At 38.3% G+C, this 16,793-nt stretch overlaps 1 protein-coding gene across 5 annotated transcripts in view; it reads right to left on the bottom strand.

The window, feature by feature from the left end:
• The window catches only part of CLCN5 (chloride voltage-gated channel 5), a 225,669-nt gene that overhangs the window by 12,814 nt on the left and 196,062 nt on the right, over positions 1-16,793 (bottom strand). For all 5 annotated transcript variants that reach the window (XM_066248951.1, XM_066248950.1, XM_066248952.1 and 2 more), the window contains 5 exons: positions 15,565-15,716; positions 12,450-12,549; positions 8,437-8,624; positions 3,173-3,295; positions 2,187-2,393 (listed from right to left, as the gene is read on the bottom strand). In XM_066248951.1, the coding sequence (XP_066105048.1) occupies positions 2,187-2,393; positions 3,173-3,295; positions 8,437-8,624; positions 12,450-12,549; positions 15,565-15,716 (770 nt within the window). The remainder of the gene's footprint in view (positions 1-2,186; positions 2,394-3,172; positions 3,296-8,436; positions 8,625-12,449; positions 12,550-15,564; positions 15,717-16,793) is intronic.

Genomic DNA, 16,793 nt, shown 5'->3' with positions numbered 1-16,793 from the left:
TAGGTATTTAGGTTTTCCTATACTATCTGCCCTATTCCATATCTAGTGACCTATGGAAACAAATAAGAAGGTAGCTAGAAGCAAGGTTGAGAATAGATTTTGAAGGGAAGACTAAGATGTTTAGATGTTGCAAAGTAAATGGCTAAGTGGGGGGGAAGCATTACAAACACACCAGAATTAATAGAAGGATAAAGTCCTTACATTAGACTCTGGTTGCTGTGGAGTGATAATATGATTTGAAGTAGTAAGGAAGTATTTCAATAAGAAAGTTGAACAAAATTAAGGATTTTGGAAGAATAAAATGGTTCTTGGCAAAATAAGTAGGCAGGTCTCTCTGGGAGTATAGGGTGGCCTAGGAAAATGAAGGGGAGGAAGGAGTGAGATCTCTGGGAAGGACTTCAAAATTTATGGCTATAATGGCTTTTATCTGCAAAGGATGACAGTGAACATGAAACCTGAGAAAGGGAATTTTATTGACTGTTTAGGAGAATCGAGGTGGGTAGTTTGCTATCAATTTATGTTGTAGAGTAGAGTTTGTTTATGCCCTTCCTTCTCAAATCTGTATTTTATTCAACCATCTGCCCATTCTGACAACATCCTGGAACATAAGTGTTGCTGCCAATCAACAGGAAAAGAAATAATTGGAAAATTCAAAGAAATAATAGAAAGTAAACTAAAGATTTAAATATTCATGAGTCAGATTCAAATATTCATTAGAGAAATATATGACAGCTGTACAGAGAAACAGCCAAATCAAACTCCCCTCTCATTTTATAAGGATTTAAACAAAAAAAATGTCAATTTTATGGAATGAAAGTAACTAGCAATCTACAGTTTCAAAGTCACCTCTACCCATGCAAAACTAGCAATGATCCACATGACTCTTGCCAGTTAAAATGGTATTTTTCAACTCTTTAGCTTTTGTTGTACATTATTCCCATATAACAACCTCACAAACTTAATACTGCCTTTATGTCCCTATACTATTTGACAAGTAACTAAACAATCTATTCAGATCTCTCTCCATGTCTCTCTCTTTCTCTCTTGTTAGCCTTCCTTTCCTGCCAGGAACTTTCCCCCTTGAACTATCAAAATATATTCCATATTTGAAATGTCAACATATTTGAGTTTCCTTCTAGGCCTTATTATTTTTTGCTTTGTTTTCAAAATAAATCACTAGGTTCCAATTTTGTATGTGTGTGTGTGTGTGGGGGGACTTTCTAATGAAATGGCCTTGTCTTGACCCATTCCATATGTGATTTCTTTGTAATTCAAGGAAAATAGAGCAAGAACTATTATTTTCTTAAATCCTCAGTTAAAACAGGACTAAAGTAAACAATGACTTGGAACATTTTTTAAAATGTTATTCCTCCCCAAAATCATAAACGTGAGAATGCCTACAGAGATGTTGTGGTGGAACTAATTTAGTGGGGTTAAGAAAGAAGGCAGAAGGAAATCTAATACAGAGAGACAAATTCAGTTAGGCATCAGGTAAAAATAAAACATGGTGCTGGCATCTAAAACATGGCTGAGTGTATATTTTTCCACAGGAATAAACAACTTCTTTTTAAAAATATTCTATTGTTTTGTAACTTCTTTTGTAATAGAAATAGCACATATTTGTACAGAATTTTATATAATAAAATATTCAAGTCCTTACTTCTCCTTTACTATCACCTCACTTTCCCACTTACCAGGGGTAGACATTTTTTTAAATTGTTTGGGGTAAAACCACTTTCCAAACATTTTCTTTCTAGAGGCATAGACACACCTTTTAAAAAAAATAATTAAATTATACTATACAAATTCTGAAATTAGTTTTTCAAATGTAACTTTTCTAGCCACCCTTCCATTTCACTATAGAAAGGGCTATCTCAGACTTTTTAACAGTACCATAGCATTCTACAGTATGGACAAAAGATTGTTCAACCAATCAATCCCCTGTTGTTGCACAGAGTGATTGTTTCAGTTATTCACTATATTGGCAAATGTTGTACTGACTATCCTCAAACATCTTTGCGCACACACATGCTAATACGTCTGTAGGATAAATTCTTAGAAGTGGAACCTCTGTGTCAAAGGGCATTTGCATTAACATTGATATAGAATCCCCAAATTTTCATTCCTAAAAATGTACCATTTATATGCCCACCAATAAAGAGACTAGTAAGGTCATTTGTTATTACCTCTCTGCGCTTGGCTTCATTCTTCCGGTACTTGTTGAAGCAGTGGCACAGGATGTTCCCACAGCAGCAAGCCACGTGCACTAGGGGGCCCTCTTTGCCCAGGCTCAAGCCAGAAGACACTGCCAGCACCAATGTGATGGTTTTGATAACCAGGGTCCACTTACCCAAATAGCCCCTAATAATAAAACCACTCAAGATAGTTTTTATCTGCAGGTCAAACACAGAGAGATCAGATATAGACTAAGCAAGTAAACCAGGCTAAGAAGCGATCATCTGGACCTCATTATAGAAACTATACATTTTGAACAAGTGACATATAAATGCTTGACCTACAGTGATCCCAGTTGGAAGGGAGCCCAGGAGTACAAGAAAGTAAGAACTGTTCTTTAAGTTTTCATTTTTTTTTTTTTTTGGCCATGTGACAGCTCGGCAAGGGAGTATTGTATGAGAGTGTGTGTGCACAGAGAAGGTGGAAAGGGGAGGTACTTTCCTTACAGACTAGTACAGCCTTGTTTCTGTGCCAGAAAAATTTGTAACTATGACTTGGTCAGGAAACAGAGAGGGGACAAGGTCATTTGGGTAACCTTAAATCTCAGTGGTTTCAGTTACTGTCAAGCAATCCAAACCAAAAATAATTAGAAACTGAGTTTTAATTACCTTTTTTCTAGCCCAAATCAGATTGTAGAAAATACAGCAAAATAGTTTTTATTTCTTCTGCTCTAACAAAGTTGACAATACCACTATATTTTCAGGCCTGAATCTCGAGGTCTACTCTGGGAGCTTTCTGGGTAGCGAGTGGGAGAGGTCTTCATGGGACTGGTTTATCAGGCATCCAGGCTGGGAAGTCTTAAGGAAGACCTAGAGAGGCCCAAGATTGCCTCAGAATCTGATCCTGTTTAATATTCATATTGTGGTATGTATTGGAATACATATTAAAGGGTTTCGACCAAAAAAGATTAATTCCTGTTACCATTTTATAGACTCACCTCAGGGATTCCGGAGCCACAGGCATAAGGTGCGAAGACCTTGACAAGAGATACCGCAAGGAAGGCAAATAGGAGAGCCCAGAGGACATACATGAAATAATTGACTATGTAGGCAAAGGCTCCCTGGAACAGGGAAAAAAGAAAAGAAGCTTGTTTTAGCTCAGGGAGAGAGAGCCTCAGTAAGCATGCAGTTCTTCTGAGTAACAGGGTTTCAGGAGAGGTCAGAAAAAAAAATACCAATATTTAATCACTCAAAATGTTCCTTTCCCAATTACCTTCCTTTCCCAATTACCAGCAAAGCAACTACTGAAACACTGTCAGCCCATTTGCTACTGAAAATGAGAGACTTTGCTACACCCAAAGGAAATCGACAATGGCTTCTAAGGATAGACAAGAACAAGAGCAAACAAAACCCTGAAACAAATTCACTTTCTGTATGAGTGGTTTGAAAGATTTTGCAGACAATGATACAGTTGACCCTTAAACAATGTTGTGTTAGGAAAACCGACCCCTGAGCAGTTGAAAATCCCCATATAACTTTTTAAATTTTTTCAATTAGAGTTTACATTCAATTTTAGTTTGTATTAATTTCAGGTGTACAGTATAGTGGTTAGACCAGGGGTCAGGAAACTTTTTGGCTGAGAGAGCCATGAATGCCACATATTTTAAAATGTAATTCCGTGAGAGCCATGCAACAACCCGTGTACGTTACGCATTATCCAATAAAAATTTGATGTTGTCCCGGAAGACAGCTGTGATTGTGATTGGTTCCAGCCACCCACAACCATGAACATGAGCAGTAGGAAATGAATGGATTGTACTACATGAGAATGTTTTATATTTTTAACATTATTATTTTTTTATTAAAGATTTGTCTGCGAGCCAGATGCAGCCATCAAAAGAGCCACATCTAGCTTGTGAGCCATAGGTTCCCGACCCCTGGGTTAGACAATCATAAACTTTACAAAGTGATCCCCTGATATTTCAAGTACCACCTGGCCCCATAGTTATTACGATATTATTGACTATATTCCCTATGCTATAATTTCCATTCCTGTGACTATATATATTTTCTTTTGTGAGTGTGTGTGTGTGTGTGAGAGAGAGAGAGAGAGAGAGAGAGAGAGAGAGAGAGATAGGAAGGGAGAAAGTTGAGAAGCATCAACTAGTAGTTGCGTCACCTTAGTTGTTCATTGATAGCTTTTCATACATGCCTTGACCAGGGGGCTCCCGATGAGCCTGTGACCCCTTGCTCAAGCCAGAAACCTTGGGCTCAAGCCAACGACCTTGGACCCAAGCCAGGAACCTTGGCTTAAGTCAGTGACCATGGGATCATGTTGATGAGCCTGCACTCAAGCTGGTGAGCTCTGAGTTTCCAGTCGGGGACCTCAGCATCCCAGTTTGATGCTCTGTCCATTGCACCACCACCGATCAGGCAGCCTGAAACTAATTTTGCACTTCTTTTTTAAAACTGAACTAATTGGGGTACAGGTTCATATGTGCAACTCAATAAAACATTATCTGCACACTGCATTATGCACCCATCGCCCCAAGTAGTCTCTTTCATCCCCATCCCCTCCCTTTGCCTATCTCCACCTACCCCTTACCCCCTTTTCCTTATGGCTATCACCATACTGTTGTCTGTATCTACATTATATATATATATATATATATAGTTTTGTTTTGTTTTTCTTAATCTCTTTACCTTCTATCCCTTCACCTTTTATCCATCCCCACAACCTTCCTGACAACCATCAGTCTGTTTTCTGTATCTATGAGTTTGTTCCTATTTTGTTTGTTTATTTTATTCTTTAATTCCCCACATAAATTTTGACTTCCCAGAACCTTAACTAAGTTGGCCCTTAACATACATGGATATAACCAAATGCAGATCAAAACTTATCTTGATCTGCAGTTGGGAAACTGCAGATGGTAATAAGGAAATATTGTATCTGGCCCTGACTGGTTTTCTCAGTGGATAAGCATTGGCCTAGTGCATGGACATCCCCTGTTTGATTCCCAGTCAGGGCACACAGGGGAAGTGACCTCTGCTTCTGCCCCCTTTCTCTCCCCCTTCTCTCCTTCTTCCCCTTCTGCAGCCAGTGACTTGATTGGTTTAAGTGTCAGCCCCAGGCACTGAGGATAGCTCTGTTGATGCAAGCATCAGCCCCAGACAGGGTCACTGGGTGGATCCTAGTGGGGGTGCATGTAGGAGTCTGTCTCACTAGCTCCTTTTCACTCACTTAAAAAAAATACTGTTTTCTATCTGTAGCTAGTTAAAACCATGGATAGTTGAATCCACAAAGAATAAATATAAATGGTCAATTATATTTATTGAAAAAATCCTCATATAAGTGGATTTCCACAGTTCAAACCCATGTTGTTCAAGGGTCAACTGTATATGTTAATTTTATTAAGAGTATTCACAGCCCTTTTATTGGAATGGCTGAACCTTGGCTTTACATTTGAAGTGACAACTGACTCTAAAGTTTCATTAAATTCACCTTTTGAGTATCTAAAATTCCTGAGTGTTTTTCTTAAAATACACAATTATGTTCTGTAGAGAATGACCCTATCTTTGAGAGAATTTTGCTACCACAGATCCAGCAACAATTTTATGCGGTGGAAAGTTCTGGGCTCTGATCATAAAATAAAACCAGTGAAATGCCAGATATCCCAAAGAATAAAATGGCAATAGCTATTTTTAAAATGGAAAGAACATACTTTTGAGACTACCCCTATAATAACAAAGTCTTCTAGAAAAGAAATCTAATTTTAACCACCAAATAGGATTCACCAACATTAAGGGGCTTGCAAATAGCTATCTCACAAAAAAGAAACTACTTTGAACATTAGATTATGCTTGCTGATAGAAATATTAGAATTTGAACCCATTCAAATTACACAAAACATAGAACTCAATGAACTTTTGACTTTTAAAAACATAAAATACTATTAAAATAATTCGCTGACCTAGAAAAGGAAAAACAAAATGTCCAAGTTTTATAGGAGTTATAATTTTGACACAGGTTTTCCATTATCTTACTTCCTCAGAGAAACAGATAATTGCTTTCTCTTTGCCTTCGGAATATGGCCATACACACACACACTCCAGAAGTTGAAAACAAAGACGGAAAGGGGGTAAAAGGGAAAGTAGCTGAAACTGTCTAGAGACAGAGATCTGAAGGCCAAGTTCTTGGCAGGAGAACTCTTCTTAAAACCCAGAAGACTCTTTCTCCAGGAAAGGATTTATTTCATAATAAAGAGAGCCAGAGAAATCTGTCACTTGACAAATCTCAAGCTCCAGTTTGAACATTATGGTTGGAACACTTAAATACACACACAGCTATAAAGGCGTAGCATGGAGGAATCTTGTGGTGATGCAGCAATAGTTTTATATCTTGATTGTGGTGGTGATTACACAAATCTACATATGTAATAAAATTTCAGGGAACTACACACACACACACACATATCTGTGCATGTAAAACAGGTGAAATAATGTCTGTGGATTGTACCAATGTCAATTTCCTTGTTTTGCTATTGAATTATAGTTATATCAAGATGTCAACATTGGGGGAGACTGGGTGAGGTGTAGAGACCTCCCTATACTGTTTTGCAACTTCCTGTGATGTGAATCTATAATTACTTCAAAAATAAAAGATATTTTTTAAGCAAGGGAGTCACAAACACACACACCCACACACACACACACACTCACCCTAAGTTCCAGGGCTTCTCAATTTTTTCTACCCAAGTACTCCTAATTTAGGAGAGTAAATAGAGACATCAAAGTAGGGGGTGGGGTACCCAGGAGCAGAGCTGAAATAGAGATTATGTTTTATCTTAACAAACATGGGAATCTTGCATTTCTTTTTAGTGATTGTTTACATCTTATTTTTGAAAAAAATTTCTTCCAAATATTTAAGAAAAACTGATATTCTGGGAAGGCACATAGTGTTTACCCTGTAGTTTCACCTACCCTCTGGCACACTGACCCCAGTTTGGGAAGCATAGATTTAAACCCTCTCATACATAATAATATACATTTACCCGTTATTAAATTATTTCCCCAAATCAAAACATGCAGTCACATATGTATATAAACACTATTATTTCTGACTTTATATTTTCCTATCCTTCTTTCCCTTGGCTGACTGTGTATGTGTGTGTGTGTGTGCGCGAGCGCACGCGCCATTTCAAATGTGAACCAGAGTAGGTGTAAAAATAAACTTTGAAAGTATAAACATATCCTAGTCATTTTCTTTAGCAAGAGAAAGAGATAGAGAAGAGAACCCTCATCTCATAGTTGTATCACCTTAGTTGTTCATTGATTGCTTCTCATACGTGCCTTAACTGGTGGGTACAAGCCAAGCCAGTGACCCCTTGCTTAAGTCAGCAACCTTGGGCTCAAGCCAGCAACCACAGTATCATACTGATGATCCCACACTCAAGCCAGTGATCCCACACTCAAGCTGCTGACCTCAGGGTTTCAAAACTGAGACCTCAGCATCCCAGGTCATTGCTCTATCCATTGCGCCTTCATTGGTCAGGCCATATATCCTAGTGTTGTCACCCTCACTTCACCAACAGAGTGGATGAGTAGTGAGCTAAGATGGTACCTATTTTAGTTGGTACAAGTCAGAGCAGAATTGGGAACTGAGAGTTGCTTTGTTCTGTTTTAATTTGTTTTTGATTTTAGTAGGAAAAAAATCTGCCTTACAACCAAGTGGTAATAGAAATGTAAGGAAGTGCAAAACAAAGTTAATTCTGCATCAAAAAATATAAGCTAGAAGACAAGGACACATGAAAATATTAATTTAATCTCAAAATAGTTCTTTTGATATGGAATGTATCATACATTTTTAAAAATGTTCTAATGTAATGCTCAGGGAAAATTACTTTTGGAATCTATACAATAAACATTTTTTAACCCATTCCATCATTTGTTAGAAATTGTAGCTTATGTGTCCAATGGCTCTAACATTTCTACTGAAATTATTAGAGAAAGACAGACTCAGTCACACTGTATACTAAAAATTAAATAAATAAATAAATAAATAAGTCATTGTGTAAGCATCAAATGATTCCACATACTAGAAAAGATGGAAACAGGGCTGCACTTAAGCCAAAGAAAAAGGCAGCTGGCACTAGTTCCCCTTTTCATGAAAAGAAAAATGAGGGGAGATTCCACAATTGTCATGAATACGTTACAAAGGATGAAGAAAAAAATCAGGAGTTCTAAAATCTTCACTCCATTTTACCTCATCTGTGCTGATGAAAAGCTGGGACCAGCTATTCCACTTCGGGCATTTGTCTTTGTCTTCAAAGGTGACATGGTCGGAGTCCCAGCAACAGTGTTCATGGTTAAACCACAGTCCATCTGTGCATATCCCTTCTTTTAAGTCTGTCATCCAATGAGCAGAGATGTCTATCAAGCCTGCTAGGGAACCTGATTTGAGGGGATAGAAAGAAGAACCAAAACTCTTAGAAGAAAAGAGGGAAAAGGGATAAAAATAATGGACAAGCATATACTTTTTCCCATTCCGTCTGCAATCTCTTTCTGATGACCTTTCTGCTTAATGTTTCCTACTATCTCTCATAGATTTCACCAATTTTTAAAAGCCTGTTCAAGGGGCAAAAACAAACCATTGTTTGCATCAAACACTGTGTCATAAAATTTCTATATAGGGAAACCTCAAGGGAAAGCAAAGTAGTTGGATGGGAGCAAGGAGTGAATGGATTTGACCTTTAGCTGACCTACATGGAAAAAGATTCAGCTGAGACTTTAGAGTTGATGAATACTGATCCATACAGACAGTTAAGTTTATTAAAGATTATTTTATTTTCACTATATAGGTGAGATTGAGAAAACTGGTATTGACCATATTGAAGAATATTGTATCTTATTTGAGATAGGTTGGGGAGGGGGCGCTGATGAAGACTATGGGGTGAAGGGCCAGTCTCAATAGTGTTTTTGTTACATAGACAAGTGGATTTGAGCAATGACAGGAAGGCATGCTAGGTGAAGGGAACTGAATTTATAAAAGCACACACTGTGGTACACACAGAAGGTTATATGAAGCTGTAGATGTTTTGAAGCCTCCTGAGCCTAGGACGTGAACATTCTGAAGTTTTCCTAGTTAGAGAAGCAAACAATATTATATACATAACATTCATCAAAGAAAATCATGAGAAAGTGAATAGTGAATGGGGACTTTAGGCACTATGGCTAATAGACTGATAGGGTTAAGATAGTTATAGTACTTTTGATTCTGGCTTTCTCATCATTTCTGTCATCCAGATGAAGAATTTATGGCATAAAGAAATTAAATGGTCTAGAATAGTGCTTTAGGGAAATAGGAAGGCCACTATAAAATTCACAGCCCCTGAATCCCCAGACTGTTCCTGCATTCAGACACACTGCTTCTATTGTAGCTCTCCAATGCTTAAAAACAAAATACCCTGTGTGTATTAGGGAAAGAAAAATATTCACTGGCCACCTAGTGACAAGAAATACATTAAAAAGTTGAGGATATTACGTTTACATTCCAACAGGTTGGAGGCCATGCCATGTATATGTTTTGGTAGGTGCTAAAAGTGTTGACACAGATTATTTACATACTTGAATAACCTAGTCAAATCTAACATGGTTTGATACCTACTCTTGACCACTCCAGCCGCCACCTTCTCTTCCTTCTAACTCTTATTGCCTGGATTCAGAAAATTAACATGATGTTATAGAGTTTGGCTTATTCTCTAATTGTTTCATACATGCATGTTTTATCCTCCCTAACATGGGTAGGTACCCTCGATGGTATCTTCCCTTCTACTTCTACTTTTCCTTCTTTTCCTGATCAGCTTCTTCTCCCTTGGTTATAAATTTCATCAGGTTTCCCCTACTTTAAAGAATAAAACATTTTCCCTCATCTTTGTTACCACTTCAAGCTTTTGTCCCTCCTCTAATTCCAGTGAACACCAAATATCTCCAAAACTTCCACATTGCTTGCCTCCCTTGAACTCTGGCCCATAATATTTATCTGACATTGTTTTTCGTGATCATTGGTATTCTTCTAACTGCTAAACCACATAACCTTTTCTAAGCCCTCTTCTCTTCAGCATCTCTGCAATACTTGGGACTACAAACCACCTGGTCTATTATAGCTCTAAACTGGCCAGACCATGTTATCTCTCCTGTGAAAGGCAGAAGGGGCCACATTAATACCCTAGACTAGACTATGAGTTGGCAAAATATGGTTGGAGGGTCAAATCTGCCTCTGTGTTTGTAAATGAAGTTTTTTGTTGCCTTTTTTTTTTTTTTTTGGTCACAGTCCCACTCATTTCTTTATGGGCGTTTTCATGCTACAGAAACCATTTGGCATACAAATCCTAAAATATTTACTATTTGGCCCTTTAGAGAATATGTTGCTGACTCTGCCCTAGATCATCTTTGAAAAGTCAGCTATAGAGGAACCATTCCTCATTGTGATAGTCATCTCATAATCCCTAGCTCATGAATTATCTCGAAGCAACAGCAGCAGGAGCACCATTAACAACCGGGCACTGTGCTGAGTGTTACATGTGTTCTCATTTAATTTTCATAAAAAAGGTGCAATATAAGTTATCTCCATTTTTCAGATCAGTAAAGTAAAGCTTCCAAAGTTTCAGAAACTTGCCAAAAGTCACAAAACTAGCAAGTGATGGGACTTGGATTCAAATCCTGACAGCGACAAACTAGAGCCTGTTCTGTTAACCACCATTTCATCTCACCCACCTCCAGGATTCCTAGCTAACTTCTATTTTAGCTCAATATTCCAGAGCTTCTCATATCCAACTTTTAATGCCAACAACTCTTGGCATCTCTGCCAGGTATTCTTGGCTTTCTGCTTCCTCCATGGGAGGGGAAGTCTGCTTGGGAACTTGCTCTAAAGCTGTATTTGCGTAGCAAGTATAATATTTCAAGTTGGATTGTACATTATTTGCAGTGGCTTGGGAGGTTGATGGAGATTATAGGAAAAGGTGGTAGCATACCACTTCTCAGCCACATGAAAGAATGAGATGGTAAACTCCTTCAGGGTATGAACCATATCTCACATGTTATTATTTACACCCAAATGAGAGAGTAGAGTTTTTAAAAATTTTTACTTATTGATCTTAGAGAGAGGAAGAGGGAGAGAGACAGAAACAACATTCTGTTCCTGTATGTGCCCTGACTAGAGATCAAACTGGCAACCTTTTCATATCGGGACGGTGATCTAACCAAACGAGCTATTCAGCCTGAGTGAGAGTAGATTTTTAATAGCCACAAAAATGTCACAGGGAGTTTTCTTCTACATCTTCTTTCCTAAACCCCATGTAGTATGTGTGTTGGTCAAATAAGTTTGTAAAATATGATTTTTATGTTTGCTCACTTATAGTTTGCATTGGGGGCTGAGCAGCACCAGGTATATGTGGTCTGTGAAACTGCACATTACTTTCCTCCTTGGGGAGGGCTATTGTTTAGCTAATGTTTACTGGAGGAGGGGTCTTTGTGGGCCCAGGTAGTTTTTGCAGAAGAAGAAAGAGAAAAAAGCCATGTTTGCAGAGAGGAGCAGGGAGAGTTAGAGAGGTGCAGAGGGCTGAAGAACAAGCCATGTTGGCAGGGAAAAGAGAAGGTGTGCAGATGGGGAACCAGAACTGAGGAGCTTTGGGAGTTCCACTAAGGCTGGTGGGGCCTTTGATTCTAGGAGGAACTGGAGAAGATTCTCCTGGTTGTGGAACCAGAGAATGTGTCAGTGGCTTTGTGAGCCTTGTGCGTTTGCTCATTGGCCGGTGCAAGACTTTAATAAAGAAATGGCCCACCATTTTTTGGCTCCACTGTTTCTTCACCATCTGTCTGAATTCAGTGAGAACCTGCATGTGAATGGCCATGATGGCCGTGACTTCTGGCAATACAATGTGTTTTAAGAAAAGAACTGGTTATCTTTAACAGAAGGGCTCTTCCTCAGGACAAGCATCGAAAGCCAGTGCTAACAGCATTTTAAAATGAATATAGAAATTTATGGCAAAAAATGCATTTAAATACATTGTCTCCTTTAACCTCATTTGTTTAAGGAAAGAGATACAGGTATTAGCATCCCTTTACAATTGGGGCCATGAGTTTCCAAAAGTTCCACCAGCGATTTATTTCATGTAGGAAAATCATAAAGCACAGTACTCAACTCAGGTCATGACTTGGGGGAGGGACATACCACAATTTTAGGAGATTTGTTTAAAAAACCAACAGAGTTTACCATACCTGATAAAAGTCCAATAAGCAGCATTAACAACCAGCCAGAAAAAGCATCACTCACACTGTGAATTAAGGCCCATGTTGACTCTTTGCTTTTATTGGTAATCTAAGGAGAAATGAGAAAACACTGGTACATTCTACACACACTGTTGCTTTTTTACCTCCAAATGTACAATAAAGAAACAAAAACAAATCTACTCATTGAGAATAGAGATCAATTTGGAGTTGCTTTTCAAATAATCTTTGGCTGACCCAATAGTAACCAAGAACTTTGAGGTTTATTGAACCTTGACTGCTGATCCCCACCTTCATCTCCAATATTGCAATGTCTAAAAGTACCTTATTCAGGCCTTCCCCATTCGGCTGCTTATTTCTTAAAGCATCAGTCTGTTTTGCTTATTTAGGTGGTTTCTTGCTGCACTACATATCATATATTCCAAGTATGTCCTCTTGACTCACAGCAAATAGTTTGTTTTTCAAAGAATAAACAAACATAATTTTATTTGAGTGGTGAAAGTACAATTTGAGGTGTACTATCCATAGCTGTACTTCAGGTCAGTCAAATTTCAAGACTTGATCTTGCAAACCCCTAATGGTATGCTGATCATAGGTACTAAATTATATTAGGAATGTATCTTTTTATTTTCATCAAAAATCTGCTGGGAATATCTGAGGCTATCAAGAGGTACAGAGGTTTTACCTTTTAGGTCCCAGCCTAGTCAGTTCAACCCTTCCGTGCCAAAATTTCAAAACCAATCAATCTGGCCCTGACCGGTTGGCTCAGTGGTAGAGCGTCAGCCTGGCGTGCGGGGGACCCAGGTATGATTCCCAGCCAGGGCACACAGGAGAAGCACCCATCTGCTTCTCCACCCTCCCCCCCATCCTTCCTCTCTGTCTCTCTCTTCCCCTCCCGCAGCGAGGCTCCATTGGAGCAAAGATGGCCCGGGCGCTGGGGATGGCTCCTTGGCCTCTGCCCCAGGCGCTAGAGTGGCTCTGGTCGCGGCAGAGCGATGCCCCGGAGGGGCAGAGCATCGCCCCCTGGTGGGCAGAGCGTCACCCCTGGTGGGCGTGCAGGGTGGATCCTGGTTGGGCACATGCGGGAGTCTGTCTGACTGTCTCTCCCCATTTCCAGCTTCAGAAAAATACAAAAAAAACCCAAAAAACAAACAAACAAACAAAACAAAACCAGTCACTTTGACAGCTTTGTCCTTAGTACTCCCCCCTTCTTTGTACCTCTATTTCTTATCTTTGAAACTGTGACTTAGCCACTCTATCTTTATCTATAGCAAATTCACAAACAACTGTAGTAAATTATTATAAAAATTTTAAACCAGTTAAAAATTTCATTTTAACCTATAACTTCAAGTTTGAAGTTCAGCGGTAAAAGTAGATGTCACGTTTTTCCCAGTGACAGGGTGTCCATTCTGCTAATGAGAGTTAGTGCTAAAAACTCCCCTTTGAACATCTGATAAACACATTTTAATTAATTTTGAATTATTATTAATTGGCAAAGTTTATCTTAGATGCAACTATTTTAACATAATGGGAAATATGCCCTTGTCATATCACAGGTGACTTTTGCGATGTGAATAACTTAGAATATCCAATTGATGACAAACTGAGCTCTGAATTACAGAAAGCAAAAATTTTAAAGCCATACAATTTCAAATTTTAAGGCATGTTTGTTGAATTGATAAGATAAACAGAATACATATGTGTTTCCAAATATCAGAAATCTTTGAAAAACATGGAATGTTTTATAGAGATCACTTTTCTAAGTTATTATAAGAAAACTCAGTGGGATTATCACAAATCCAAGAATTATAAAGGAATTTCTTAAAACCTGTACCAGGGACAACCTAAGTCCTAGGTTTAGGTGGTCAAGAGAAGACCAGTCAGGAGCTAGGAAAGACTTAAGAATGAAAACTTATCTGCTCATGGGACTTACTTGGCTCTTAGAGAAATAAACCATGAATTCAGAACAGGATAGGGTCAGCTTAAAAATCAAATTTTAAATTTGGAGTCAAAGCAGAAACAGTAAGAAAGAAAAAATAATAATACCTACCATTGGTTGAAGAAATAAATGTCTCCCCAGAGGAGCACCTACTAGTCAGGGTCATTGGGTTGGGGCCTACCTTTTTTTAAAATTTCCCATTGATTTGGGAGAGAGTGGGGGTGTGAGAAACAAAGAGAAAAGCATCAACTTGTCATTTCACTTAATTGTTCCGTTTAATTTTGTACTCATTGACTGTTTCTCATACATGCCCTCACTGGGGGGGTTGAATCTGCAACATCTGGCGCACCGGGTCGACTCTTATCCACTGAGCAACCCACCCAGAGTGGGCCCTACCTTTTCAATAAGTTCTCTATGTGCTCCTGACACAAACTAGAAATTATGATTCCCTCACTTAAAAGATACACAGCAACAAGTTCAAGGCAATGTCCCTGGTAGACTGCTCTGAAAAGTTTTATAGTACTTTGAAAAGTGGGAAATTTCTCTTGTCATATTCACAAGAAGCTGTGTCATAATCGTCTATTACCTACCACGTTAAATCAATGTCCTTAATTTGAATTTGATTGGTTTTGTGGTTTTGTTTAAACCAAATAAATAAATTTATTTTGGTTTTATGGTTATACAAGAGCTATCATCACAATAAGTTTATTGTGTATGCTTCAGTAAACACTACAGCTCTGAGATTTTTTTCTTTTATTCCTTTAAAAGGAGCCCATTTACATTTCTTAGTTCTAAAAATCCTGCTTCGAGGGAAAACCATAAAAGAGATATGAAATAGGGAAGGAGGGTCTTTGAAATTTATTTTGTTCACTCCAACCAAGTTTGTTTTCACCTGTCTGCATAGGTATTTATATCCATCTCAGGGCTGCAAGGATCCTTTCAACAACTTACTGTAGGAAGACAAATCATCATTAAATATAAATTATTTACAAAATAATATAAAGATGCCTTAAAATAAAAATAAATTGAAAACAAAATTCTATATTACCAATAGAAATCAGATTCAGCCATGTCCAGGGCTGAGGGAAAGAATACATACAAAGAATATATATCTTCAACTTCTGTGGTATCTCCTAACACCCACTCATGGACCATCTTTTGCCTTACCTCTCGGTGCCTATCCCGGTCTCGAGACTTCTCTCTCACCCAATCAATTGTATTGAAATCATCATAGGTCCCCACACCAGGAATTGGCTCCTCCAAGAAGTCCATCATCCTAGCTGAAGAACCTATTCCTCCACCATTGTATGTCTTGTCCTCTGTATTAAATAGGAAACAGACAGCACTTCAGACACTGGTTGTTTTTAATGTTTCTTTTCTGCACACCAAAAGTCGAGCCCTTAAACTATCAGATGACAACAGTGAGGGTGTGCTGACAAAGCAATAAAATCAATCACCTGGTAAAAACATCTATCACATTCAGAGGTTTCTGTGGTCTAGGCACAAAATAAGTGTTTTAAGGCAGTGTAAATGGAAAGGGATAGACAGATGACAGCGACAGTACAAAGAGAACTGACGGGAGTTGAAGTGTAGTGGGAAAGGATTTATGTAGCAAAAGATAGGAGCCTGGAGCAGCTTAGGTATTTCAGTTTCTTTTATGGAAGGGAGACAAAAGGGTCAAAGGCCTTTGCAGACATATCAGAGCAGAAAGAATTTTACATTTATGAGGCAATAACTCAATGTTAGGAGGTGGTTTCTGCCTGAATGGGGACTCCAAAGAAAGCACGTCAGCCTCTTCAAGAGTTAAGCTAGCTGGAATGCACATATTTCCCTTCAATAGGTAGAACACTTTGATCCATGATGCAATGGACTTGTAGAGACTTTTACTGAGTATGTCAGAACAGTCTAAGATTTATAAGTAAAGATTTTAAAGAGCAGGGTTCCATGATATTGTCCCTCTTTGATCTTTCAAAATGGAAAAATATATTTATTTGCCCAAGAATCAGAGCCCTTTATCTGCTTCAACTTTAGGGTTTCTATTACAATTACTTATGCAAATGTTTTATTTTCCTTTCTAGACTAGAAGTCTTTTGAGGGCTGCCCAAGATCTGACTCATCATTGCCTTCTTCAGCATCTAGTACCTGCCCAAGACTCAATAAATGTCAGCCAAAACAAAGTTTGTTTGATGAACAGTAGTGATGAGGGAGAAGTATTCAAACTCAGAAGTTGTACTCATAAAAAGTTACTTAGTAAGGCTTAACAAACTTTTTCAAAATATTTCCACAATCCTCTGGTGGACAATATTTAGCTGTTAAACAAAAAATGTAAAACAGTATTCAGGTATTTATGCAAATGCACTCTGAGGAAAAAATGCAGAGTAATGTCATGATTGAAC

Source organism: Saccopteryx bilineata, chromosome X, assembly GCF_036850765.1.
Source record: "Saccopteryx bilineata isolate mSacBil1 chromosome X, mSacBil1_pri_phased_curated, whole genome shotgun sequence".
Taxonomy (NCBI): Eukaryota; Metazoa; Chordata; class Mammalia; order Chiroptera; family Emballonuridae; genus Saccopteryx; species Saccopteryx bilineata.
The sequence above is the reverse complement of the archived record's forward strand: the minus strand, read 5'-3'. Positions and strand labels throughout refer to the sequence as shown.